The sequence below is a fragment of the Ooceraea biroi genome, chromosome 1, assembly GCF_003672135.1.
Source record: "Ooceraea biroi isolate clonal line C1 chromosome 1, Obir_v5.4, whole genome shotgun sequence".
Taxonomy (NCBI): Eukaryota; Metazoa; Arthropoda; class Insecta; order Hymenoptera; family Formicidae; genus Ooceraea; species Ooceraea biroi.
The window spans coordinates 2,458,447-2,486,384 of NC_039506.1; the positions used below are offsets into that span (position 1 = coordinate 2,458,447).

Sequence of the window (27,938 nt, forward strand, 5' to 3'; positions counted from 1 at the left end):
TCGTATAGAAACACATTCCATCTTCCGGCAACGACATCCCTGCCAATCTGATGACAGTTTGATAAGTTGGGGACACGGACGTACCCGGTCTCGTCGATTGACCCGGCACTGGTTGGCAGCGGTAACAGTGGGAGAATAGCGGCTTCGCTGTTAATACCGTAGGTAGTGTGCAGTGGTAAAGGCCTCCGTGCGCGCGGCCCGTGGTGAACATACAACAGGTGTCCCGCGATCGGTTCTCTCTGCCGCGGTACCGGTTCGGTTCTCCATTTTGCTGGTCCGGTGTTTACTCCCCGTCGCCTTTCACTTCGGGACGAGCGTGCAGAGGTACCGCCGAGCGTGGTCTGGAGCGCGTGTGGTGAACCCGAGCGGATCGGCGTAACATGATGTCGGAGACCGTGGTGACGATGGACGGTTCCAGCAACAACGCCAGCAACAACCCGCGACAGGTGCCGACGGTGAAGACGGAGCCGGGCCAGCCGAACCTGCTGGCCAGCATTCGACTGAATGTCGACTACTTCAAGACCATACCCGGCATCATCAAGCTGGTGCAGCTGGTAAGTACGACGGTTCACCTTTTCTCCCGTCCGTTCGATCTGTAGAGTCGCGTGTGTAAACGTGGGACCAAGTGCCCGTTCCCGTGCTGGGCACGACGAGTTGGCGTACGTTTGATTTGTTGCTAAATTTACGCTTACGATAGTGTAAATGAGTGTGTTGTTTAGCGACAGTTTCGGAGCAATCGCGGCCGTGCAGCGACATCATAATCTCATTACCGTTTTTTGTTTTGGAAGATAGAATGACGTAGGATAACGATGGACTGCGCGATGCATAAATATGTGATGAGTTATTCGAGCAGCGTAATTCGTTTCTTGTTTTGCAAGAGTTTAAAGTAAATAATAAGCCTGTGGAATTTATATTTAATTACGATAATAATTTTTGCGATACTTTTTGTAGAAGGTATTGTTCTACATTAGCACATAATACCAATACACGTCTACTGCGTCAAAAAATTAGGTGAATCGAGAAAAGAGAATTAAGAGATTTTTTTTTTAATTGATTCTCTTTTAATTTATTTCAATATTATGGAACATCAACCGCCGATTTCCAAATTCCTTGATCATTTGTTCTTCAAGTATTTCTCTATTTTCTATTTTCAGCTTAGTTCCGTTCGCAATACACTTGATGCTTATCACGTAATGGCTAATAATAGGAACTTCAGAGCCACTTGGCATATATTTTTATAACACCATGTAATCTCTAGTCTAAACACGCTAGAAATGTATTATAAGTTGATCTAGAAAACTATTATAGAAACGCTACATAACTGATAATAGATAATATGTTATATCTTTTATTTGTAAATTAATATAGGAAAGCTAAACTGTGATATACTCAAAGATATTTCTTCCTCTATTTTGATGACCAGAAGCTATAGATATTATATTGTCTTAATGCTGCCAATTGGCAGCATATTATACTTAGTAAATACACGAAAATTAAGAGATTAAAATACTTGACAGGTACACGGAATTTCTTTCCGCCTTATGCAGCATTTTTGGCTCTTATTGCTATATTCTGGCAGCATGATTCTCTTGGTTTCTTGGACTTGTCACTTCATTTTGTCAACGAGATCGCGAGAATTTCACAAATTTCTTCATCAAATTTTTGTGGTTGTAAATTCATCAACACCGGCACACGGCAATGTCAACCGCTCCGCGTTTTTTCGCAGTGCCAATCGAACGAGGAAAAAGATGAGATTCCAGAAGTAATTTCCGATCGCTCATGTTTAGATGGATTTCGCCTTGGAAACACTACACGCATACAGAATAGCGTTACGTAACGTTACATCCACGCGTCTACTTACTCAAGTCGCAATTCTATACTTCGATGCTGACCGTACAGAACATATCTGGTTATCGTGCTGCGATATTCTTTAGCTTTTGACACGACATTTGATTCCGCGATCTCGTTCGTTGGCAACATGAATGACAATCCGTAGGATTCTTTCATACGTAACTGAACTCCTTCAATCGGCCATCTATTTAATCTGCAAGAGACGACCTGGCGATTAATTCTGCTATCTCTGTTTTAAACATAACTGCTTTAAATAATCAAATTACGCATGCTTATTTATTCACTCATGATATCAACGGAGAGATTAAGCGAAAAGATTAAAGCGTTATTGATGCTCTCGTTCGTTTTTCTAGACTTGACTGACTCGCTCAGTCGCGTTCACGTTCAGGTATTGCTCGAATGACGCAGAAATACGCCAAGGATTGTTCACATGCCGCCTACTTACCGCGCGAATGTACACTAGGTATGCGGGGAGCGCATTCCGGGCTCTGATAAGCCTACTTTACGATCCGTACCTTTATGACGACTGAATTAGAAACAGCTTCCCCCGTTTATTAGGCTGGGGTCAATACTTTCTATGAGGAAATTTAACTTTCTCGTCGGCCTCGATCTCTCCGTACGCACGCTTGTCTCCGATCGCGGCGCAAATATTGTTGTACTCGTCGTCAGGTGAAACTCCGTTAGGAGTACAATTACTTCGGAAAATCGGCTTCGAGCGGCAGAAATTCTCATTTACATGCCGTGACTTCTTCGAGCAGTGAAGTTTATTGCTCAAGCGGCAGTGATCTCCTATTGCTTCATTCGAGCATTCACCTGCAACCTTCAAACTCTTGCTAGAGTATTTTTCACGTTACCTTATTAGGCTTTCTCTCTTTATTAATCCGTGACTGTTCTGTTGCTACTTACCATCGATTTTCCATATGCACACGCTATTTCTGAGTACCTCTCGACCGAAATGCGAATCTTTAAGATTTTTACCCGGAAGATATTTCTCGGCTGAAAGCTTTGGCTGACGCTCATCATTGGCTTCATAGAGTCCTCTATCTCTGTCTCTGTCCCTCTGTCTCGCATCCCTCGCGCATTATTCTTAATAAAACTCGTTTCCCCGGTGCTCTCTTTCGTGACAAAATTTACACGCCGCGCCGTTGCGCGCATTTACTCTCCAAGCCAATTCCGATCCATTCGATGAGATTCTCCGAAGAATCAAGCGCAAGAGATATAAATATTCACACTTATGAAACTCAGAAAAACTTAAAAACTTTATTTTGCAGAAATATATAATGAAACTGTATTCAAAATTCTGCTTTTAAAGTCAACACGTGCCAAAGCCATATGCAGAAGGTCTCACGGTCTAGAACACATTAAGAAATGACGTCAGTGATTAACGTGACCTCTCGCATCCATACACTACGTGCACTAGAGCCATCAGAGCAAGAAAAAGTGAGCACCAAAATAAAAATGCTCCTCGACGAGATATTTTCTGCTGATTGTTCCGATCGACCTGGAAGTACGCACTGCGTACACGCGCATCATCATGGCGTCCTGGCCGCGCGGTTTATACCGTGACGTTGAACCTGCAGTGGCATAACCGCGTAACGGTAATCCTCTTACGGAGCGGTTAACATAAAGTACTCTATCTTTGCCAGACGGAAAAATAGTGTCTGGTCGCAACATTGTATTAGCCGGTTTATTCGACTCCGGACGAGTTGATTGACTCGTAAAAATACATTACTGCGGTCTCGCATACATCCTCATTATGAACTTTTACGTGGTACTTGTACGACTCGTGTATTTTAATAATATAATATAATAAGTTAACGAGAATAAGCGGAAGGCCATTTCATCTTTCGTCGAATTATTAATTAACATTTACTTAAGAGAGTACGCGCGAGCTGCAATTCAGATTTTAATTCGACGCTGCTGCTGCGTTTAATTTGACAGCGATGTGTGCGAGTTATTATTTATATTTATATTAAAGTAAGTTTGTGTTTTTTATGTATGTGAAACATTTATAATACACGCATGTGCAATTATCTCGCTGCCGGAAACATCTTATCGTTATTTCTGCTATAGATTCAATTTGTGAAAATCAAGGTCGAGCTTTGATCCGATTCTCTTTACACACACGACCATGCATTCTTTACGTACGAGAGTGTTATGATATATTATGTACGTTCGATAGAAGCATGAAGGAATATGTATTGATTTAATGTGAAATGGTCGCTTCTTATAATAGCATACGTGGCTCTACAGTCGACACTCTACAGCGCGCCGGGAACAATGAGAGAAGTAGCAATAAATCTAACATGAGTTGTGAAAGTTTCGTCGAGTTCTGTTGTCGCAAATGGAATTGCGTAACAACGTAGCAATGAGATTTTATTTCCGAGCAATGATGCACGCGTCACGCACATCCAACATCATCATTTCTGCATCTCGATGTCTGCTTCCCTTGCTTTTCTTCCCCTATCAGCGGTCTGTCAAGGAAAACAATTGGATTAGATAACAAGAGATTGTCAACGTAACTTGATTTATTGCTATCTTTCTGCGTCTTCCTTCAAATTCCTAGCATTGATAACGCTTTCTGCTCACGTTAGTTTCTCTTCTTACGTCTTTCACGACATGCCCGGCGTTATACCGTTATTTCACGCTGGAGCATATCATTAATCGCTTTGATTATGGCTGTTTACCGGAGTAGCTAGCCAAGTAATTAATCGCGCATCGCGTGTCTCGGTCTCAGCGCGTGATAAGAAAAATTAGCGCCATGGCCTGTGGATTAATTGCCTGATGAATTTATGTAATTTGCCTCCAGTTCAGTTAATTGTTTCATTGCTTTATCGCATCACCGATGCGATCCGGAGGCCACGAGTCGGACGAGCAACGAGCAACGAGCAACAATAAACTCCCAATTATCCCTGCGGTAATGCACGCGGTTAATTGAGAGGCACGAGAAGAGGACGCGTCGGCAAGACTTCTCTCAAACTGCGTGTCGGCGATCACCATTCCGGTCTCATCAGGACGGCGGAAAGCCCATAACATTCCTATAACGCGGGAATTATCCGGATATGTGTCCCAAAGAACACGACCACGATGGCAGTTCAGGAAGAACCGGTTCTCGCTGGCGCGGGTGAGATCGACCGGGCGATCGACGAAAACTTGGACACTGGTGGATTCGGTGGTAGGCATCTCGCGCTAGGCTAGTCCATGATGACCATACATGTTCACCCGACCGGTATCATACGGAGCGTCCCACATACCTGGACTGCCATCCGCCACGACGCGACGGGGCCACGCCAACGGGATCGGAATGTCTCATTAAGGATTCAACGTGTCCTTTAGCTCCTCCTCGACCATCTTGCCGCCGGCACGACGACAAACATGTCGCTACCGGGTGCCCACGTGTACAGCCACGTCACACTGCCCGAGGAAATCATTGACGCTTGCTTACTCGAAACTTCGCCTGGAGATCAGCAGCATATCATTCGCAAGTACGCATGTGATAATGTGTAATGACGTCTGTGCGACTTACACGAGGAAATGGACGATTGCTGATTATCGTCGACTTCGATGAATGCATATGCGCGATCCGACCGTTTGCAGTCGCGGATTCTTCATGCATCGAATTCTCTCTTAATCGCCGAAGAACGTTGCGAAGAGTAATGGGAAGATCGTATCGCTTGTCAGACTTGACTTTAGCTGTCGGTGCGAAATTAATTTAATTTGTCTGATTAACATACATGTTTATCAGGTGTTTCTTCGTGAACCTTGTTGATTGTTGCACGCGAATGACACGATTGGAAAGTTTGAAAGTATTGGTGATCCACATCGCGCTGCACGTATCGATATCTCTGAAATTCTTCACTGACACAGAGATGCATGTAGGACATTCTAAAAATAATTTGTTTAATAATTAGGTACGTCTAAGAAATACGCGGAAGTAGAGCTTCCATGAATTCATTTTTAAGCGACTTATATGCGAGGAATATTAATATGCGATTGCGTGCGCAGTTGTCCAACTTGTCTGTCCTGAAACGCTTGATCCATTCACAGAAGCTCGCCTATTAGGGAAAGTGAGATCGCGATTGTACATTTATACTGCGGCAGGAAGCACATCGGCGCGCGCGAACGCGTAGAATCGCGTCAATGTAAGTGGCGTTTATCCTTGACATTGTTACTCACTTTTTATTAATTTATTATTCAGACGCGCGTTATACGTGCTCGAGGTAATCGCATTTCTGTAGATGAGGCACGTATCCACTGTCGAAAGTTTAGTCATTTAGACAAATCAATATTCTCCGTAGTTGAACGTACACGAAACTACACCAAAGTCTCGTCAGAACTTGGAGAGTTATTCATTCGGCTTAATTATTTTCTTTGTTTTAACGTTAAATATATCGCGAGAGATAGACGCGGTATCAAGATATCCAATAGATTTGATAAATAATTTTTCCTCGCGAAACTTGCAGCATCTCGAGCACAAAACTTATGATAAACAGTTCTGTTAGACCTTTCTGTCAATCATCAGCAGATTAACGTCTCAATCAGGCTTAGTTTATCTCATGGCTGCAGAACAGTAGCAGCTGCTTATACAGTTGTTGCGGAGAATTAGGTCGCTGTATCCTTGGACTATAATAATTAATACCTGGGACCGCGTGTCATGGAATTGCGTGCGAGATAGAAGAGGTATAACAATCTTCCTGGTGTAACGCGATCGCCGCATAATGTGTCATCCATACCTTTACGTCATGCCTATTCGAGTATCGGTACATGTAAGTGAATGTGCAAGTTGTGCACATACACATGTGTGAGGTGAATGAATACAATCTTTTCTCAGCAATATACGTAACGCTGGTTATTTACATGGACAATAGCACGTTGGGTAGTATCAGCTTTGAAACTCTCTTTAGAGTGTTCGAAATCTTTCTGATTTGTATTATTCATTTTTCAGTACAAAAATTTTTATATTTCTATTATTATTTTTCGTATTGAAATTGTTACCATGTTATTATTATTAATTTTTAGTATTCAAATTATTTGTGTCAAACAAGCAGTTTTATTAAAAATGTTTCTTCATCATTTTCAGAGAATTTCTAAATTATTAGATTATTGCAGCAGATTATTTGCGATAAGTGAATTTGCATAAGCTCCAAAGTTTTAGTGTTCCTTGTTGCTGACATCATCATAATAATTTCCATTAAATATGAGTAAACTCCTGACTAATGAGTAGAGTTCTGACTAAAGTGCAACAGAAGAGAGAGAGAGAAAGAGAGAGAGAGAGAGAGAGAGAGAGACTCCACGGGTGTCGTAATTCGAGTCATTAATAATTTATTATTTAATCCTCCACACACGCGTTTCTCAACCAGTTGACTTTCTTAACAATCGGCGCCAACGGTCTTCACGCTTTCAACGTTCTTCTTTTTCCTACAAAGAGTTACATTACACGATTCGTTATATAGAGTTGCACTTCCAGACAGAAACTTGCTTGACGTCCGGCCTTATCATTTCCGGTCTCACGTCCTTTTCCCTGTGTGCAACATACGACGAGAAGATATTAAGTCGAAGAAAAAAGATTCTCGTGAAATTATTACGCTTTTAATAAAAAGGACAATTATGTATGTGTTTGTCATACATTTTATGCAGGACATGATGCGTTCAGTTATTGAGAATATTGATTTGCTTAAATCATTTAATTGTACGCGAAAGAATAAACTAGAAAAAAGATTATAAAATCTGACAAAATTAGATTAATATCTTTTTAATAAAAATTTTCAGGACTGCCCGACTCTACACACGCACGACGATTAATATCGTCGATTAAAAACTATTTGCGTGACTTAATGAATGGGCGTTACTTGAATGAAACAAGTGTAAGATCTGATTCGTCAACAAGTGCGATCATATTTAAAAATACTTCCGCGAAAGAAATAATAACAAGAAGCGCGATAGAAGATGAAATATAATCTATTATCTCTTTGGCTTCGTCTTCTTTGTAAACAGTTTCAGTTTCAGAACTTTTTTAAGAGTTGTTTTTTCATCGTAAGATAGGAACAGAGAGCTTTGAGGATTAGAAAGTATTATCTATCCACGTATAGGATACACGCTTATCAGAAACTATTGACGATAAGAACTGTTTCGAGAGAAATCGGCACCGTATACATTTCGATGGAATGACTCTTAAACAAGTCGCGGATGAAAAGTCAAGCGGAAAAAGAATTTCGTTACGATAAATACTGGCTAACTCTAACACGGTTCGACGAACCATAAACGCACCCCTTTTCCTGTTGCACCAGGAAATAGTTTCGACTCCGTCCGGTTGTTGCGGAAACCTGTGGCGAGACCAAATCAATTTTATCGTTATCGGGACAAAAACGGCGCATCCACGCAAGTTCTTTCCGCGTCATTCGTGCATTTTGAATTTACGAATTATTTTATATCAATACGTAATTTTTAAATATATTACTAAACGCGCAGAAACTTTATATACGATATGCCCATCTTTATATTAACATTTTCAAATTAGCATTAATTAACAATTACCGATATCAAAAGCTCCAATAATATTCCGAAATCGTAAAAGAGGGATGTCTGCGCGGGGGAGAATATGTTTCACTTTTTACATTATGAATCGCGTTCGGATCTCATCTCGATTAGCTCGCTGGTCGTTCCCCTGCTCTTCTTCTCTGATTAAAACACTTTCGCACGATGTATTACGTGCGTAATTCGTTGACCCACTTGGAGGATTAATTTCGGTCAGGGTAGAGCTAGTGCGTTACTCTCCGTAATAGAGTCGGATAATCGACTCTGGTTACCGATGGGAAGCCGCCGCCGCGCCGTGCGAAAAGCGTTGTTCTGCAGCGCGTTCCACTATGGAAAGTACCTCGGCTAATGAGAACGATAATAGTGTTACGAAACGTGGAAACAATTCGCCCATAATTATCTCGACGAGGCAATTTGTTTTCGCCGTTTGACAGGCGTTTTTAGATTAGACTGGAGACACAACCGAATCGTGATCCAGTTCTTGATTTTTGTTACGATCGCCTTGGTACGCGATCGCAAGTGTTATCTTGCAAACTTGACGGCTATAGTAGTTTCCATAGCTCTTGCACCTCGTAAGCGCTCTTACTTGTTTGCCGCTTCAATATTTATATTCGCAAGTTCGCATGCAAGTTTGCCTTCGATAATTAAATAAATATCAAGATCAAAGCCGCATGCGAACCGGAACGTGGGCTCGGTTAATTTTTTAATAGAACCCCGGTAATTTTCACGATGCAGCTTGAACTAGGTCATACAGGTATTAATGCGCAACAAGTTTATATCGTTGCCCGCAATTGCCAATTACAGCAAGATTCCGCAAGAAAAAATTGCATATCTATAATATTATATTATAATATTGTATAATATTATAATATTATAATATAGAAAAATTGTAATATTTATAATATTATATTATAATATTATTTTCCAATGCCTCGTGACAAATCTTGCATGTTGTATTATACAACAAAAACATAAAATAATATACCAAATGTAACAGTTACAAAATTCAGCAGTACAAAACTCAAGTTGATTCTTGTCATTCTGGAAACGGAAGTCGCTCACTTTCCCCGGAAAGCAATGTCTTCCCGATCATTACATGCGCGCGCGGACGATGATCTGTATCCAATGATCTTCACCTTCTCAGAATCGTTCGAGAATCTCGTGAGTTCCGTGAGATCGCCCACTCGAATCGAATGTGCAAGACCCGTGATCGCACAAATTGTGCAATCGTTGTCGCATTATCAAGAGAAACAGAGGCAATTCTAAGGGGGATGGCGGGGGGCAAGGGATTTACCCTCCGGGTACCATTGTGTTCCATGTTCCTCGCGGCGTGTAGGTCGACATGGTGCATATTGGTCCCGCGCGCAACTTATGCAGCAATTGCGCACGAGTCCGACTTATGCACAAGGACAGGCCGCGCCTTGTAACGTGCGCTAATATTCATCTAACGAGCCAGGACCTAAACGAGGAGAGAGGAGGAAGGACGATACGCGCACGTGGATTCGGCAAACGGGCGAGAAAGAGGCCGCAGAGACGTGGAGAGCTCTTGCGAGCGGAGCACACTCTTGATGGCGATGGTGTACGCATTCTTGCGCTCGAGCCGGCAAAGCGAAGGGCGTTTTATTCGGATTGCCATCAGGAATGCCTTGCCGGAGGCAATCGTCTTGGGAATTCCTCTCGCATCTTGAATCCCTGCCGTTTCCCCCTGCGAGCTCTTGTTCTTTCTCCCATAACATTCTTTCCATAACGTTTCTTCCGTAATGTCGCATTTTCGGGAGCGAGTATCATCGGATTTTAACAGATCGAGGATAACATATCGGGATGATTATCGAGATTATCGAGAGATCGGTCATTTTTATCATTTGTTTTACTCGACGATTCAACGATGAATCCGCGAGAGATGTTCGACGGACGCGCCGATAAAACTGCGCGCTGGCCGTTCGCCAGCGTAAGTGCGCGCGAGGAAAAGACTCGTTCCGATCGTGAATAGCGTGCTTTTTACAACTCGCTATTCACTGCAATTTCCGCCGTCTATTTCTGGAGGCAAACGGCCAGGGCACTGTGTTTACGAAACGACCACCGATATATCACGCCGCTGTATCGACAATCACAGCAGCGCCGTAAAACTCGGTTCCGCCAGATTTTCCGAGAGATGTGCGCAAGATTATGATGACTCACGGATTGATCGAGATACAAATCCAGTTTTTACGCGGGATAGGAACAACAGGAGGGGAACAATATGACAATATGACAATATGACGTGCAGTATTAAAAGTCGATCGAAAATTTTCGTCGGAAATCAATTTCGTTAGAGATCACTGCAATGTAAGTTGCACTCGACACGTCTCGATACGCTCAAGTCACTCGAAATCATCCGGTGCCACCGCTGGGGGGGGGGGGATTAACGCTTGGCGGCGCATCGACGAGCAAAAAAGAATTGTCTCACTAAGAATAGCTTCCTGCCTTTAGCGCTAGAATGTCTTCCGGTATCGGCGAACGGTGTATCGTTTATATCCGTAATCTCATGTAAATTTCAAGTGTACTTATCGCTGGTGAACGTTGCGAGGGATAATGTCGTGAGCGATTTCGTAAGTTGTGATGCAACAAGTAAATTCACATGGTAGATTATTACTTGCACCGAGATACCGATTGCTCCTCCAGACTGCGTCGGTTCTCGCAAACTGCGTGTGAAAATCTAATCTTCGTTACACATTCAGCGAAGCACCTTAAACATTGATAATGGACTATTGGAAACTTGAGGCGTTCAGGTAGAGAATACTCCCTTTATGCTTATCTGTGTAAAAACCTTATATCGGCGATTTGTACATATTGGATAATATAAAAAATATTTCCAGTGAAAAAAGATTTTCTCTGTTTGCCAAAAGATATTATCTGGAGCTGAAGCATTGCATAATTAGTATTTTATTTGTAGTCTATAGCAATTATATTTTATCTGTCTGAACTAACAAGAAAGAATTTTTTTACAATATGTTTGTCAGGAAAATTGTTAACATGTTTGAAACGTGAAAATTGTTCTTTGCAAACTCTAATGGAAGCGCTACATTTGTTTGCTGCAAATTGCTAGACGTGCTCGTGTAGGCAATCGACGTGTCGACTATTATTCCATTCTGCAATTTTAATGAGCAGACGACCACAAGATGACGAATGCGAGCAGTCAACAATCGTAGCAGCTGAATATGGATCTCGCGTCTATTATCTTAATACAGCTTCTAAGAAGATTTTAGCATATATAATAATATATTATTATTTTAATTTTATATTTTATATATTATGAAATTAATATGCGTTGCAATATTTTATAGAAAACAGAAAATTCTTTAATTGACAGCATTAATTTAATCCAAATGACATCTTTATTTATTTTGTCACTTTTCAAGTCTTTCAATTTTAATCAATTCTCTAGATTCTGTTAGCAGCATAATATTGAGACACTACATTCCCACTTTCAACACTGAATGTCTTTGGCATATGTAGGTCAGTACATATATTTTCTTCATGTCGGGAGATAAACTCGCGCTTATCCAGCAACTTCTTCTCTTACATCGTGAATACGTGACAATTTATCATGTTAAGTATAATATAATATTAAATCTTGCTTATAATGAGAACATGCTTGCATTTTTTATCGTAAGCATATATACACATCCTCTATTTAGGTCTCAGTTTTTCATTTTTATGCTGCTTAATAAATTTAAACTATTTTAATAAATTTAAACTATTTAGAAGTAAAAACATTTACATTCCTCTTGTTGGCGAGTACTCTAACTTGCGTGATCTTCGAAACGCATAACGTCGTCCTTTCTCATGCAGTCGTACGTAATTTCAATTAATTAGTCAATGATGATTACAGCAACGGATGGACGTGTCAAGTCCGTCGTAGTAAGTGTAGGCTGCAACCGGGTGGCCGTTTAGTAACTGCATACGGATGTGGGTCGCTGGAAATTCTCGTCGACGTCGGCGGGTGTTATCTTCAACTCGACACAAGCCGACTCGACTTCGCATATTGGTGTAATTTCGCTCATTCCGCGCAATTGAGCGGATCTTCATGAAAACACATGTGTTTTCCTTGCCCCCGTACAGAGGCGTCTTTGTGAACATCTAGAACAAACGTAACTTTCTTTTTCCTCAAGTTTCCCTCAAGTTTCCCTCAAGTTCTCTCCTCAGAGTTAGCAACAAGTGAAGTTAAGAGAAAAATTGGTCGACTACACATTATGGTATTTTTCAAATTATAGTATTTTGCGTAAACGGAAAATCACACGTGTAAAATAATTGCATGAATATCGCGTAATTAATTGCCGGATCTGAAGGCACTTGTTGCGGCAGCACAAGTTTTTGCAGTCCGTATACAAAATGAATATATCTTAGACTGCATAAAATAACAGAATGTAGTGCGCGTTTGAAACTGATCATCACGCGCTACGCATATATGGTCGGAGATACCTTCACGCGTGAATCATTCAACTAGCTTTAACGTGCCTTATTAGAGGAAGCCCGACCCTCGATAATACCCATGATGCAGCTCAAGTGTATCCAATACCGTGTGATTACACACATGCGATCGATGATTATCGCGACGAGGAAAAGATTCCCGGTTGACGATGTTATTTTTAGAAATGAGTTGGGTACCTTGTGGAATCGCCGTCTTTTTTAAATTTCAATGCTGACCTTTTTCTCGCGAGAAAGTAACCGGTATTGATCTAAGAATCGCGATACAGGAACGTTCGTGCATGTGTATTCTTGTTATTATCGTATCGCAACGTGTTTTATCTTTTATAACACGCATGAAAATAAAATAAAAACAAGGCGGAATTCCGAATAATAGCTCTTTTTGCGCTGCCTCGCGTTGTTTTGGCGAAAGGCGTGCATAAATCGCGTGCCTACTCGCTCGCGCCGCTATAAATTACAGCCAGCTGAAAATTATGAGCTGTCTGCGAATTATGTTTGCCGAATGGTATGTTTGCCGCCGATTATTACGTCATGCATCTCGCATTAAACGTAACAATCGCAATAAGCCACGCGAAGCACGTCCTAATCGGGTCTATTCAGATGCAAGTACGGAATTGATGATCCGCGTGTCACAAATCGTGTAATAGTATGCATCTTATAATGTATTACAATCCATTTTTGTCGCTAACATTTTATTCTCTTGCTTGATCGGAGATTGCAAAGGCCGCTGGAATCCTAATTAAATCATAATTATTCAAAGGTCAAAAGTTGGGAAAATATTACAAAATCGTAACGCATGTGCAATACAGTGAACGTTTGTTCAGGAAACGGCATTGCTGAAAGACCTTGCGGATGTCGCTATCAAATGAATCAGAGATAAATTATAATTGCTGCAATATTTGTATTGCCTCATCTCCACGATTTTCACCTCCGGCTAGGTCTCACGTCTAACGGCTCGCAAGAATTAGAATTCCTGAGCTGCTAATGTGCAGGAATGCATTACGCGTGTTCTTCACTCTTTAGCGTGTTTTCTAGTCACCCATATATATTTAGTGACACGACAGTCGCTCAAGCTACTCTTGAAAGGTCAACATTGATCACCGCCTATAAGCACGCTGCTGAGAACTTAAAAGTAAAGTGCTGCACGAGTAAGGTGTCTAAGACTTACAACAGAGGAATAATAAACGAGAGTGGAGCGGCTGCCGCCCACGGCGGGCGAATATTCGCACGTTAATTGCGTTAATAAAAGATTACATATTCTTTTACGCGCAAAGTTTCGAGTGCAGTTGCAACAATAATGAGAAACGACGTGGAACGAAGACTATGAAGACTATGAAGTAATATTAATTGAATGAAGCGAAAGCGCGATCGTGTTACTGAGAGAAAGTTGTACATACGAAAGAATGGTATACAATCAAAAATGCAACAGAATCAGGATATTTAATATTTTATTTATTTGTTTTATTAGAGATTGAAGCAATAGAAATCATTCGTGTACTCATTTGCTTCTTTGATTTAAAAAAGTATCTACTACTGAAGTCATCTATGAAACATAATCTGTGAATCTAAATTTTGAATAGCGGTGATAGGATAATTCGTCATAGAAATCCCCGTTTCCGGCGGAAAAGGCTTCTTGGTAACCGCGTTCAGGAAATAGCGTTGTTTGATCGATGTTGAGAGCCGTTTACAGCTGGACTCGCTCTCCGAGCGGCTGTAGTTGTCACGAGGCACGAGAACGATGCCGAGAAAAGGGGTTAAGTACCAGTCAAGTTGGACGCTGCACGACGAAAATATCGAGAATGTGGAGCACGTAAGCCTCGCTCCCGAACTTCAGCAAGAACTGGGTTGCTCAGTCGGCGAGCATGTGTTTCTGGAATACCCATGGGCCTACGTGTCGCGAGAGGTGATTTTGAGTCTCGCCAATGTTACGGGGTCACCGCTGGAACCCTATCAAGATAAGATCAAGGCTTACGAGGGCAATACTTTCCTCGTGGGCTACTCATCTACTCAATTGAGCGCCTGCGACTTTGTGATCTGTTTGACGGAGGAGGCGCGGTCGGCGATAGTGAAAAGAAACGCCGGTATCAGTAAGAGTATTCGAAACGAAGTCATCCGGAGAATCAGAAAAACCGGAAGGCTCTGGAAATCCCTTGGAAGCGAGTCGCAATTAGATGAGAGACAGATCAGAAACACTAGAGAAGTTTTTGAGGTGGAAGTGCGTCTTCCCGTCGAGTCTTTAGGCTTAAATCGAAAGCTCTCTGACAGATTATCGGAAGCATCTTATGATAGCTATGTAGAGCTGATACCTTATGAGAAATTTGAGAACATCGAGAAAAAGTGTATCTCCAGGATAACTCAAACGCATTTTGAGCCACGGGATGTCGAGATGCAGACCTATCCCGGTCATCCCAAGAGTGCCTGGACCCAATACGTGTACGAGGACACTCTGAACTTGCAGGCTGATAACGGCGCATCGAAAGATGAAGAAGAGAAAGAGTCCACCGAGGAGAAATCGGAAAAAGAATCCGAGGGAAAAAAAGAGACCGAAGATTCCAAAGACGCGTCCGAGACCTCCACGGAACAGAAGCCGCCGGAGAAAAGTCCCTTGGAGTTGTTCTTGGAAGCTCACGCGCAGGAGATGATCGATGCTGTGTGTTACAACACAGTCATGAATGTATACGTGGACGATATCGAAATGCTTACGCGACGAGGTTCCGAAATAGCCTGGCCGGGTGATGATGAGATCACTTACGCGGAACGGTTTTCTCTCGTCTACTTGCGCCTTACGATAGGCAAGGTCGTCTCCGACGCCTCCTGGCATCCGAGTCTCGCCGGCTACGTGGCTATTTCTTATGTTAGCGTACCGTCAGCCGTTGGATACGACGCAACAACGTCGACGAAAAGCGAATCGACGGTGCTGCTCTGGTCCCTAGACGACTCCCTTTGACCTCGGCTGTTCCTGCGATGCCACCAGGATATTTACAGCATTTCCTTCTGCCCTACGAACGGCGATTTTATAGTTGGCGGTTCCGCATCAGGCCAAGTGTTTGTTTGGAATATACACAGCTGGATGGAAGATCGAGATATTGATCGGACAGACAAGCCTGATTCTCAAACTCGAGACACCGTACCGGTAGTTTCCGCAATCATAGTGTCTGGCCGAGATCACTCGCACGAGCAGCTGATCCGCCGGATACAATGGCTCCCGGACAATTACAGGATAGAGCCATCCGGGAAGCTGACAAAGCTGTCGACTAGCTCGAGCTGCCAGTTCATGACGATTTCTGAAGACGGCATCGTCGCCATTTGGGATTTGCTCAAGTACTCCATTACCTCTCAGCTAAAGTCGAGTGACTGTAAGGGTTTTGACGACACGTTCCGACCGACTTATCGCCTGGATCTTCGGCCTACCAGGGATTCATTTTTCACGCCTCTCTATCTGTGTCTCCCATCGGTCAGTGTTTTCCAGGAAGGCGACAGGCATCACGGCGAACTGGATTCCACGGAGGGAGATCACACGAGGAGATTGTGGATCAGCACGGCGCAGGGGCATTTTAGCTGCTGCAGCTGGGAAGGCCAGGTGCTCGACGTTGAAACGTCTGGCTTGGAGCAGTGCAAGGTACTTGATGGCTTCTTTGCGCACGACGGTCCCGTTATAGGGATTTTCCGATCGCCGCATCTTGAGGACGTTCTGCTGACAGTGGGTGGCCATCTGTTCGCTATTTGGAAAGACGATTTCCTGGATATGCCGTTGTTTCGACGTAAATCCAATTGCATATACACTGCGTGTTGCTGGAGCAATCGACCGGGCGTCTTCGTGATGGGCACTGGCCAGGGCGATTTAGAGGTATGGGACATCAGGAGAAGGGCGAATGAGCCGGTGTTCACACGGACTATCTCCAGGAAGCCGATCACTGTATTGTCGCTTCAGGATTCGTGCAAGAACGGCTTGAAGCTGATCGGCGCCGGCGATTGCAGCAGTATCTTCCATATTTTTGAGGAATCAATGGACTTTGACGATACAGTTGAGAGGATGGATTGGTTCGAGGAGTACGTGTGGAGAGAAGTAAGGAGGAAGAAGATGTTTTTGGCGTGGCAGAAAGATTTCCTGCAAACTGACCCACAAGCCATTGCTAGAAGACAGGCGAGAGAAGAGGAGGAACGCAAGTCGAAACTCGAGATGACACGACAGAAACTTCAAAAGGAGCATGAGGAACGACTGAAAATGGAAGCTGAAGAGAAAGCACGTCAAGTGGTAAAGCCCAAAGACGTTAAGTGGAAATTGCGGCAGCAAAAAAGAATGGAGGAGGCCCTTTTGGAGAAAAAAAGATTTGTACCACGAGAACTAGAAGAGAAAAGACAACCGTTGGTTTCTCTAGCTGAAGAAAGGAATATAAAGATGACCAAAGCACGGAACGAAGCTGCGCTTCAGGACAACTATTTCGATAATTTCGTGTCCGTTCAATTGCCGGAATATATTAATTTGCTAGAAGAGAGCGAGAGTCCGAAAGAAGATACTGAAAGAGAGGAAACAGAACCGAATGAAGAAGAAGTACAAGAATATTTGCAAAAATTTTATGAATTCAGGGAGGAACTGCAAAAGATGCTGGCAGAGAAGTCGTATGTTCCAGAATTTAACTTGAAGACTTTTATGAAGATAGTAAAGGAAAGAATGGAAGAAAGCATGGAGAATTCATAGATACAAGTGCGAAATTGGAAAGACTGACCATTGCAATCTTACAAAAATTTAAATTGTACACGTGAGTTAATAAGACAGTTGAAGAAATATTCAAAGAATTGTCTGAGTAAATTACACATAACTGCGAAAAACATGAGCGTATAAAAAAAGTTATAATTAAATAATATTATTTTTAGAAAATAATATTACGCAAAGCGAGACGAAGTATTAATAAAGCATAGAAATTAATATGTAACGCGACAGAAAAATTTTAAGCAGACATGTTATTAATTAATTAAATTAATTTATACCGAGTGCTAAGAATACATTGAATTGGAATAAATGCCAGTCTTCAGAACGTGAATGAAGAAACTGTTTTTAGTATCGCGGTTGTTAAACTCCCCTCATCTCGTTAAGTTGCCGCGCAATGTGGATAACGGAGGCATTTAATACATTTTCCAGGTCCTGGGCATAATATGTATGGCATGTGCATCTCCGGCGTACATAGGTGCGACGCACTGGTTTCTGTTCGTTGCGGTTACGGCCTTCATAGCTACTCTTATATGGTGTATCGTGTACTTCCTGTCTCTCCGGGAGGTACTTAAAGTGCCCATCAACTGGATTTTAACTGTAAGTATGCAACACGGAAATAGCGAAAGAGAATTCCGAAGCAAGACGCGTGTCTTTCAAACTTTTTTGTTTGCTAATTGCACTGCTTCATTTCTTTTATATTAAAGAAAATTTTATTTTATATTCCGCTCTTGATTTTTATTTTCTATCAAGAAATCTCTGTTACTTCAATTAATGACAGGCTTTAACAGCGCGACGCACATATGTCTGATTGCAAAATAATTATAATCTTCCAGGAACTTCTAAATACGACTATAGCAGCCGTGCTTTATATGATCGCATTCATCGCCCAGCTGTCGGCTTGGACTGCGTACAGAGGCTCCTCATCGAATATTGCTGCTGGGGTAAGGCCCATTATCACGACCTGCATTATCTTAACGCGAGTGTTTTGCAGTAGAAATGTCAGTCAATTAAGTATCGCTACAAGGTGGAATAAGAGATTGGATTGTTTTATTTAAATAAGTGTCTTCAACAATCATTAATTGCTCATCGAGTCTCTAAGTTATCTTAAATGACTGTGGAAAATGCTTGCGCAAACGTTTTCAAAAATACATTTGACATTTGTATAGATATTTGGAATCTTCAATACCATCGCATACGCCGCCGGGGCTTACTTCTTGTACATCGAGTGGAAGGGCACCAACACGCAATGAGTATCATCGAGCATTAACAGAGGAGAAGCCAGGTACCTGAAGAGCATGCAACAACAACGATTGCCGCGACCAGGTCCGTGATTTCTCAGTGTCCGTCCAAGTGGATTCTGGCATGGTCCCAAGATCATGCTCAGAAGGAAAGTCAGCGCTGAGAGAGACGGCTTGAAACTAGTCCGGCGTGATCCTCCTCAGATTGTGCGTAGCTTAAGAAAAGACTCTGTACCTACGTGCCTTAAGATTAATTACTCGTCGTCATTACAACAAACGCCTGCTGCCGCTTCGGGAAGGGTTTCGACTGAAACTGCAGGGGCGAACGCGAAATACCGTAAAAAACTGTATTATCCAAAAATAATTTTACAGCTATAACATCGTTGAGCTTGATTTTGTATTTTCATCTGGAATTCTAATTACGTATACAAATTACGTGCAAACAACAAATCAATTGTATTCTTACAATTGTTCTCAGCAGAATAATTCTAAGACGAGAATCTTTTATATATGACAGCTGCAGTAAGTTTAGGACATGATTAGTTAAACATTGTTACATTTAACGCGTGCATATTTTAATATGGGAATGAATATGCACTTTTAGGTAAAATAATATTAAGTTAAATTATATCTTGTGATGGAGAATGATACAGATATGTTACATTGTACTGTTATTAATTTACTTTACATTTGTAATCAAAGAAATTTCATTTATTTCGCTACACACATACACACATATATACACACTTTAGTGCATGACATTATATGCGGATATATCTAAGATCATTTCGTTAAATTGTACGCGTGATATCATTTTATTTACTGCTACTTCAATTATATAATCCTTCAGAAAACGAAGAAATAAAGTTTTAAGAGAGAGAAAGCATATCGCTGCACGATAAGTTTCCAGATAGATGTCAGTGGTTTTCGAACAGTGTAAAATGTCATTAAAACCTAGCTTGCTATTTTAATTCGAATCGCTGAAGTTATTATACTATATTATATATATATATATATATATATATATATATAATATAATATACAGGGTGTTTCCTAAGTAAGTAGACAAACTTAAGGAGGATATTCCTTGGCTTATTTTAAGAAGAAAAGGTCATATAAACATATGTCCTAAACTGCTTTGTTTTCCAAAAAAAGTACAGCACTGCAGTATCATGGCTGCAGGTGGACATTTTCAGCAGTTACTGTGATGTTATTATTTTTCTTTTTAGTTACTATTTTCTTTTTCGTTATAATTTTTCTTTTTGGTTACTATTGTTTTTCATTTGTTTCATTTGCAATAACACAAACTGTTCTATAATAAACGAAAAGTGAACGAAAACAGTGATGTACTTTTTTTGGAAAACAAAGCAGTTTAGGACATATGTTTATATGACCTTTTCTTCTTAAAATAAGCCAAGGAATATCCTCCTTAAGTTTGTCTACTTACTTAGGAAACACCCTGTATATATTAATATATTATATATATAATATATAATAATATATTATATATATATATATATATATTCAGCGATTCGAGTTTGCGTTCGGTGATTACTTTCGCCGATCATTTTGGCAGGCGTTAACTTGCAAACTTCTGATGATCCCAACGGCCAATTACCATCGCATCGACTTGTCGTGCATCCGACAGCACATACACGTGTAAAACGTTCATTTCTTCTCGAACTGCGATTTTTTACGCACTCTCGCGAGAGTTTATTTATACATACACGTATACTTTTCTTTATACATAATATATAAATAGATGATATACAATATATATTATATATATATACATATTCTATATAGATTGGATGTAGTACAACGTCTTTTTATATTCTTTTCCGTTCGCATCGTGAATCGTACACGTCGAACGCGCGTCACGAGAAAGTCTCATTTCGACAAAATCGGTTGTGGATACGTTCATATATCTTGTTTTGGGAATATTTACGTAAAGTACGCTGGAAAGCGCTTTCACGCGCGTCTCTCGGGAATGTTTGCGATAACCCGCGGATCATTGCCTCGTGTCTCGATACAGCACTGGCGCGACAAACCGAAGCTAAAAGTGAACGTTACAGTGGTATAATTAAGATTGTGCTATTTTCCTTATCAATAAGTGTCGGACGCGTCCGCGTCCGTCGTGGCACTCGCTCGTTTCCTTACTCGCGTTTGCCACTCGTTCACTCATTGTTTCTCCGATTGAAAATCGAGTAAAAATCACATCGAGATATGCATTTATTCCTCGGAAAACTCGTCTATTTCGACATTGTTACTTGTTTATGTATAGCACTATACGTATCGTAATTGAGTTGCGTACACATACACAGAGACAGATACACAGGCGCATACATACACAGACATACACACGCGATGATATATACATAATATATATACATATATCTGCGTTTGAACATTTTTTTAATTTTCAAAGTTTATTTATTTCTAAAAAAGTTATGGATGCTAAATGAAATAAAGCTAAAGGCCATTAAACGCACTAGTGGATTTCATTGTCGACCTTAATGCGTTTGTGTGTGAGTGTTTGTCTTCGCTTTTCCATGAATTTCTTGAAAAAAAAATAATGACACATGATATGGAAAATTTTTATAATAAACATTTTCAAAAGCTGTGGTGAAAAGCGTCTAGAATCATGTGAATATACCAGAAACAAATCAAAATACTTAAGCTTTATGCTGATGCGGACAGACTTGATAAGCTTAATGGCAAGCTTGCGTCATCGTATGCATAATGTGCACATGCATTCTTTCTTCATATTTCTCGTTTCATGATGTTTCATTGAAAAGACGATCTCTGACAGGTTCGTTTCTGTCGCAGCTTCCCACGAATGAGCACCGCGACTTGTTTCTGCATCGATTGTAGTATACGCGTATCGTCTAAAAATGTGTGGACGCGTATGATATCATCACGTAATATGACGTCATCCTTGGTACCGCGCTCAAAGCGCAGTCCTCCAGTCAATCGCTGACGGCCGGTGTGCTACAACGTCTTCCTCAGGTTCGTACAATCATGCGTGCTGCGCGTCATTCACGATAATAATAAATATGCAGTTTCGACATATCTTGTTTATTAGACTGCAATTAGCAACATTTATCTTGTTTGAATCTCGCTTGACTTTAAAGATTGAATTATTATTTACATACTCAATGTAGTTGAGAAGTCATGATAATTAGTCGATTATATTGCTGCCGCAGAGGAATATATTTTATACATTCTTCAACAGTATTCCGCAACTGTAATATTAATTTGCTATTAATTTTAATTTTAAATGGCGCTTTTTTTATGTCGTTGAAGAAATCGAGGAAATATCTTACTGTCCGCTTTTAAAAATTTCTTTCCACGAGTTTTGAGTGGGAGGATTAAGTCTTGTGTGATTAAAATGACGCAATTGATGATTAGATAATCATTTAATATTAGCCTCCCTGTTCAATCTAATAAAACAGAATTCGAATTCGAGTCTGATTCATAAAAACATATATTGATTGTGGACAATGTGAGTAAGCCGGAGAGAATGGATCGATAAATTGTGTACAAAAATGCGATGGAAGAATACTATTGGTGCAATAAAATATAATCTACGGCGGCCTCGCTGAAGATAATTTCTGTAATCTTTGCATGAGCGAATCACATTGAACGAGGATTTATCTAGTGGCAGATGCGACTCCGCATCTAATCCAAATCGCTCTCGATAAATTTTTAACTCGCATCTTACGTGAGTGTTCTGAAAATTTAAAAATAGCTCGTGACGACAATCAGCGCGCGTTCGCTCCCGTTCAGCTTCTGGTTTAGTTTCAGTTCCGCGTTTCCCACCAGATGCCAAATTGTTCTATCACCATCTGTCTAACGTAAAAGCTGAGTCTTTTAATTTCATATTTACTCGCACAATATGCAAGTTATACAATTTTATCTGCGAAACGTTTCCTTCATTATTTTCTTGTGCTTCCTCCGTGTTGTTGTACTCATGGCTTCTTCACTGAGAGAAAGTGAATTCGAAGGTCTGAACGCACTATCGATCGTTGCCGAACTTAAAGGGTATACTACGCAGTCGGGAACCATGGGAGAATACGTCATAATCAGATGCTGTACATTTCGAAATAAAGTGTCGACTTAATCGACTAACCGGTCGTATCAGATTTCTTCTAGAAAATGTTATCTGTTTATCTTTGATAAATCCTGACACGTTTTGCGTACGTGTCTGCGATTACCTGTGCGATTAAAAAGATCCGTATTTTTCGGGATTAATGTGCAGAAATCTAAAAATGCAGAATTTTTGGAAGAAGTCGCGGCGTCACTGCCTATTTTCGTTGGAAATGAGGATTTTCGAGAGCGAGTATTTTCACTTGATGTAGGTCGCACCTCGAGATCTTGACCTTGTCCCACTTGCCACACACTTGCACGCATAAACGTTTGCACTAGTGCGTGCACTCAATGAAATTATGGTGAATTACGATTTACGATAAGCGTGTAACGAGGGATTCACCTCTTAGATTTCAGGGCGGATATTAGACGGCAGCAACGATGTCCCACTCGGTAACGATTAGAACGCAGACAGTGACGTCCGGATCGTCGGCAATAATCGTTAACACCAGCTACCTGAAAACTTGGAGCGGTGTATTGAAGCTCTTGCAATTGGTACGAGTCGTTATTGCACACTGCACTTGTTAATCTGTCACATTTCTTATCAATGTTTCAGTTCAGATAGCTGTTACCGTGTCCAGATACGTGAAATGCACGTTTTGATTAAATATTGAAGATAATGATGATTTTTCAATTTACACTGTTATTTTTGATCTGAAGCATGTCATTTGTAAAGAAAATATTTAGGAACTTGCAATCTTAAAGTGATAGGTGCATTATCAGGAATAGTTCCGCCTCCGGTCGCGGTTAGGTCGTTACGACAATAGTATACGCATGTATACTTTTCTATTATGTTCCGTTATTATATATCATATTATTTTTGTAATTTTTATATTGGGAAATTACATATGTTTAACTAAAATATTCTTTTTATCCAACTAATATCCTTTGTTTTTATCAATAGGCCCTGGGTATCGTTTGCATAGGAATCGTCGGACACACAATAAATAAATACAGGTATTGGACCTCCGAAGAATTCTTCTTTCTTCTCATGGCAACCACTTTTATGATCGGTACTTTTATCCTTCTTGTGAGTTGTCTGGCGTCTCTTTCTACCGCAACTGTTATATCTAAAACAATTTACGTGAGTATTTTGAAAAATCGTTCAAGTAATATGCTTTTGCTACTAATTAATTACAAACGTTGTTTTGATGGACCTACTATTTCTTGATTACAGGATCTCCTTTACCACGCATTCGCTTTTGCATTATTGCTCGCGGCCTCGTTGACGCTAACGGTACATGCTAGTAATTATAAAAGGACGTCGGTGTACGAATTATTATTAGCAGCTTCTGTAAGTAAACTGAAATTAAATTATAAAAAAATATCAAGATTATAATATTCTAATAATAATAATATTTAAGTTAAACAAATACATTACAGTACGTATTTAGTATATTGGTCGTCTATGAATCTCTCATTATTTCAATAAATATGAAGCTTTAATTTTTTTAATTAAAAATAATAGATTGTAAAAGATAATTTATTAAATCTGTGGCATTTTACATGTTTCAATATTGTGAAATTTAAATTTCTACTTATATTTGCATACTCCTTTCAAAAAGTAGTAATGTATCAATTTTTATCTAGATATGCGGTCTAATAAATGTTGCTGCATATCTCCTGAGCACAATTATTGCAGTTCGCACCTATAGAGGGATCTAAAGAGTCAACTAATGTGAGCAAATTGTGCAATTTCTTAAAGAGTGAAAACAAGTTACTTTTATACGAATTATATAAATCAAACTTACGCATTTTGCGAATTCTATGTAACTAAATCGATGTGCAATTTGTACAATGAATTTTGACTGCCTAATATCGTTTGTCAGATAATGTGTATGGATATCAACAAAATATTTTTATTATTTCACTTTAACACTGTTTCATAAATCTTCGTGTAGCATTCATACGTTTTGTACTTGCACTTTGTATTTTTCTACGACAATCATCAGCAATTCTTCGACAGTATTGCAAAATTGTAATGTCAATCAGACACTCTTGACCGTTATATATCCATTTTAATTACAAATTTATAGATAAATTTGGAAAATCGATAATCGTGTTTATCGCAATATGTAACAAACTATCTGCGCCATTTTTACATTACCTGAAATCAAATTTTTTATTGTATAGTATATACGTTTTATATCGATATGCACTGTTCATGTTACATTGCATTACGATCTCGCGCGATGATCGATTGTGATTTGTGACTAATATCTTTGTGGTATATATACATATATTTAATATATATATATTTTTATCTTATGTGCGCATTATATAATATTTATATTTATTAAATAAATAATTAAATATGCCAATTATATGATTTTTTATTGTTACCAGTCGAATTTCATCGGGAAATTACTGCTACAAGAGAGCTCGGTGCAGTTTTCTACGTTACCAATTTTTGCTCTAGCAGTTCTCTTGACACTGACTACTCTGTATACTTTAATTATTTTTATCTGGTTTTTCATCTCTTCTTGCATTGATTTGTATCTTTAAAATTAAATTTCTATTAACATATTCACTAATTAATTTTTTTAATTTGCATTACATTAATCTTCTCGATAAGCATATATGTATGTATAAGCATGTGTGAAATTCTGAAAACAAGGGAACATTTGCAAACATTTGCGTTCGCCTATTTTACAGAAGCGCAATTGCAAGAATTATAAAATTGTAACAAGACACAAAACATTTTGTTTCTCTTCTAAATTCTTTTCGCGTTTCCTCCAGATGTACAGCCGACAAAACATTCCGAGTTCGTAGCACGTGCTCGAAATAGACAGTAATTTCCCATGCTTGAAACGCTATGCGGGGGGTGCAACGACATTTAAACTTCGTAGACGCCCGTCTGCACCCTCAGTCAGTTTAAAAGTGTCGACGAACGCGGTCTGTCTTTTTGCAAATATCGCTGTGCAAAGAGAGTCAACGATCACATTCCTAAAATATAAACATTTTTCAAGCTATTGTACAAGACAACAACAATTTCCTTTTTATAATCCTCAACTTTTTATTTTCCGTTCGATTTTAAATTCTACGTAGTAATAAAAAAGAATTACTTCCGCACTCGAACGATGAGAACAATTAACTCGAACGAAAGTGGACAATTGCGGCGGCACATTCAATTATCTTAAATACTAAGTGGAAGGAGGGGCTCATACGAGCGAGACAGACTGACGAGCGTCGCGAGCACAAGATACATCGGTGCGGCTATTAAATTGTTCGTCTGCGACACGGAATCATGGGCATAAACAATGCAGGACCCATCATCAGGATGTCATCCTCCGGTACACACGGCGCGGGCGGTGTCGGCTGCTGTTGTTTTAGGTGTTGCACGTGCATACACCTAGAATTCATCAAATCGCTGCCGGGGATCATAAAAGTCTGCGAGACGGTCAGTAATTGCCATGGGGTGCATTAACTGTCCACTACTTATCTGTAATCACATGTATTATTTCAAATAGAATATATTATTTCATGCGTGACATATACTTTTTCAGGTAATCAGTGGATTAATACAGAGCCTGCTGATCAATTATGGTCTCAGATACAGCTCATCCATCGGCTCGGCTTTTGAGGGAGCGTTGACCACAGCATCCGCCTGTTTCCTGACTTCCGCTCTGTTGTTGGCTTGCTATACAATTTCTGAAAAGTCTTACAGGCTAATTCGTTCATCGCTTTTCGTACGTTTCTCCGTGAAATCAAAGAAATAATGATACGTAAAAAAATATGATACGTGACACATAGTGTGCGTAAGATTTTAAATAACTTATTAATATTTATTCTCACACATACATATTGTGTAATATCGCACATGTGTTTCATGGAAGAAAACCTATATCTTCTTTATGAGCCTCATGCTTCACTAATTATTATGCGTTATGTTTCCTCTTTCCAATGCTAGGAAATGATGTTCAACTGCCTGGCCTGTTTCCTGTATTTAAGTTCAGCCTCCTACTTGGCGGTTGCCACAAAACTGTTTCTTATGGCTGAATATTACTTGAAACCCGGCTTCGACGTTTATCCTGCCATGACAGCTGCTTACGTAAGTTGATTAGCGCCCTCGTAAATCGCAGGTTTAACGCTTTCACTAGTTTCCATTATTATTCGTCCACTGAGACAAAGATCGTTACGGTTCTTGCCAGTAATCTCTAAACAGTATCTAAAAAGTATTAAAAATGGCGTATCTCCGCGCTGAGCAGCAAAAGAATTATATTAGTATTGTATTATAAGAAAAGCAGTAATTTTTATTTCGGAAAATATTTTATGCGAAAGATGCTAAAATTGATCGATCTATGCTTGCAGATCTTAAGCGGCGTCGTTGGGGTACTGCATGGAGCGGATGCGTATTTATCTTTTATACATTACAAAACCGGAAGGTAAATTGCTGTCGTATACGAGAATGCGAGTTATATAATTCTGCAATGAGAAACCTAGCAATTATACAAATACTTGTGCATTAAGATACCAGATTAAGCAGCATTCTAGTCGGACGAGCACGACTCTCTTAAGGAGAATCGAATGAAGCGGACAGTTCTCGAATTTACATATCATGATACGTGCAATGATCAATACGAATAAATATATCTATGTCGAATTACATAAGAAACTGATTATCGATAATTTATGATAATTGTTTTAATTATGTTAATTGAAAAAGTATGGTGTTATCTGATAATATTCTGCAACCGTAAAATAATAAATAAAACACGACAAAGCTGATAACTTAAAATTGTTTCTCGCACTACCTCAATTTCTCAAATGTAATACTTTCAATTGATCAATCAGTGATAAGGCAGAGCCTAACTTTCGTTGTGCTGTTAGTGCTTCGAACGTCATCGCATCATCTGTCATGTGTGGAATGTTGTTTATTAGTGTGAGGCAAGCGTGTGACGTGCTTACTGTATCAACATTTCATTGATCTCTGCTGCATCATAATGTATTAAATACCGAAACAGGCGATCTTCGAAAAATGATCGATG

The 27,938-nt window shown here is 40.0% G+C and overlaps 4 protein-coding genes and 1 long non-coding RNA gene across 5 annotated transcripts; 4 read left to right on the plus strand and 1 right to left on the minus strand.

Moving 5' to 3' along the window:
* Window positions 1-128: 128 nt before the first annotated feature.
* LOC105280330 lies at window positions 129-19,650 on the plus strand. Its single transcript, XM_011340803.3, has 4 exons — window positions 129-554; window positions 17,993-18,160; window positions 18,397-18,504; window positions 18,730-19,650. Exons 1-4 carry the CDS (start codon window positions 381-383, stop codon window positions 18,811-18,813), a joined length of 534 nt encoding a protein of 177 aa, XP_011339105.1. The 5' UTR covers window positions 129-380; the 3' UTR covers window positions 18,814-19,650.
* Window positions 1,039-8,275, minus strand: LOC105280329. The gene is made up of 2 exons (XR_002193350.2): window positions 5,378-8,275; window positions 1,039-5,308 (listed from the first exon to the last, which is right to left on the minus strand). It is a non-coding gene; the product is annotated as an uncharacterized LOC105280329 (long non-coding RNA).
* LOC105280328 (WD repeat-containing protein 63) lies at window positions 11,725-17,985 on the plus strand. Its single transcript, XM_011340801.3, is given in 1 exon segment — window positions 11,725-17,985. A coding segment is annotated over 1 exon segment (2,961 nt). The 5' UTR covers window positions 11,725-14,590; the 3' UTR covers window positions 17,552-17,985.
* A 2,021-nt stretch (window positions 19,651-21,671) lies between the features above and the next one.
* On the plus strand, window positions 21,672-24,824 carry LOC105280331. The gene is made up of 5 exons (XM_011340804.2): window positions 21,672-21,810; window positions 23,301-23,445; window positions 23,855-24,034; window positions 24,128-24,244; window positions 24,541-24,824. The coding sequence occupies exons 2-5, from the start codon at window positions 23,332-23,334 to the stop codon at window positions 24,613-24,615; spliced, it is 486 nt and encodes a 161-aa protein (XP_011339106.1). The 5' UTR covers window positions 21,672-21,810; window positions 23,301-23,331; the 3' UTR covers window positions 24,616-24,824.
* Window positions 24,825-25,262: 438 nt separating this feature from the next.
* On the plus strand, window positions 25,263-27,688 carry LOC105280332 (protein singles bar). The gene is made up of 4 exons (XM_011340806.3): window positions 25,263-26,350; window positions 26,457-26,639; window positions 26,861-27,001; window positions 27,262-27,688. Exons 1-4 carry the CDS (start codon window positions 26,198-26,200, stop codon window positions 27,337-27,339), a joined length of 555 nt encoding a protein of 184 aa, XP_011339108.1. The 5' UTR covers window positions 25,263-26,197; the 3' UTR covers window positions 27,340-27,688.
* The last annotated feature ends 250 nt before the right edge of the window (window positions 27,689-27,938 follow it).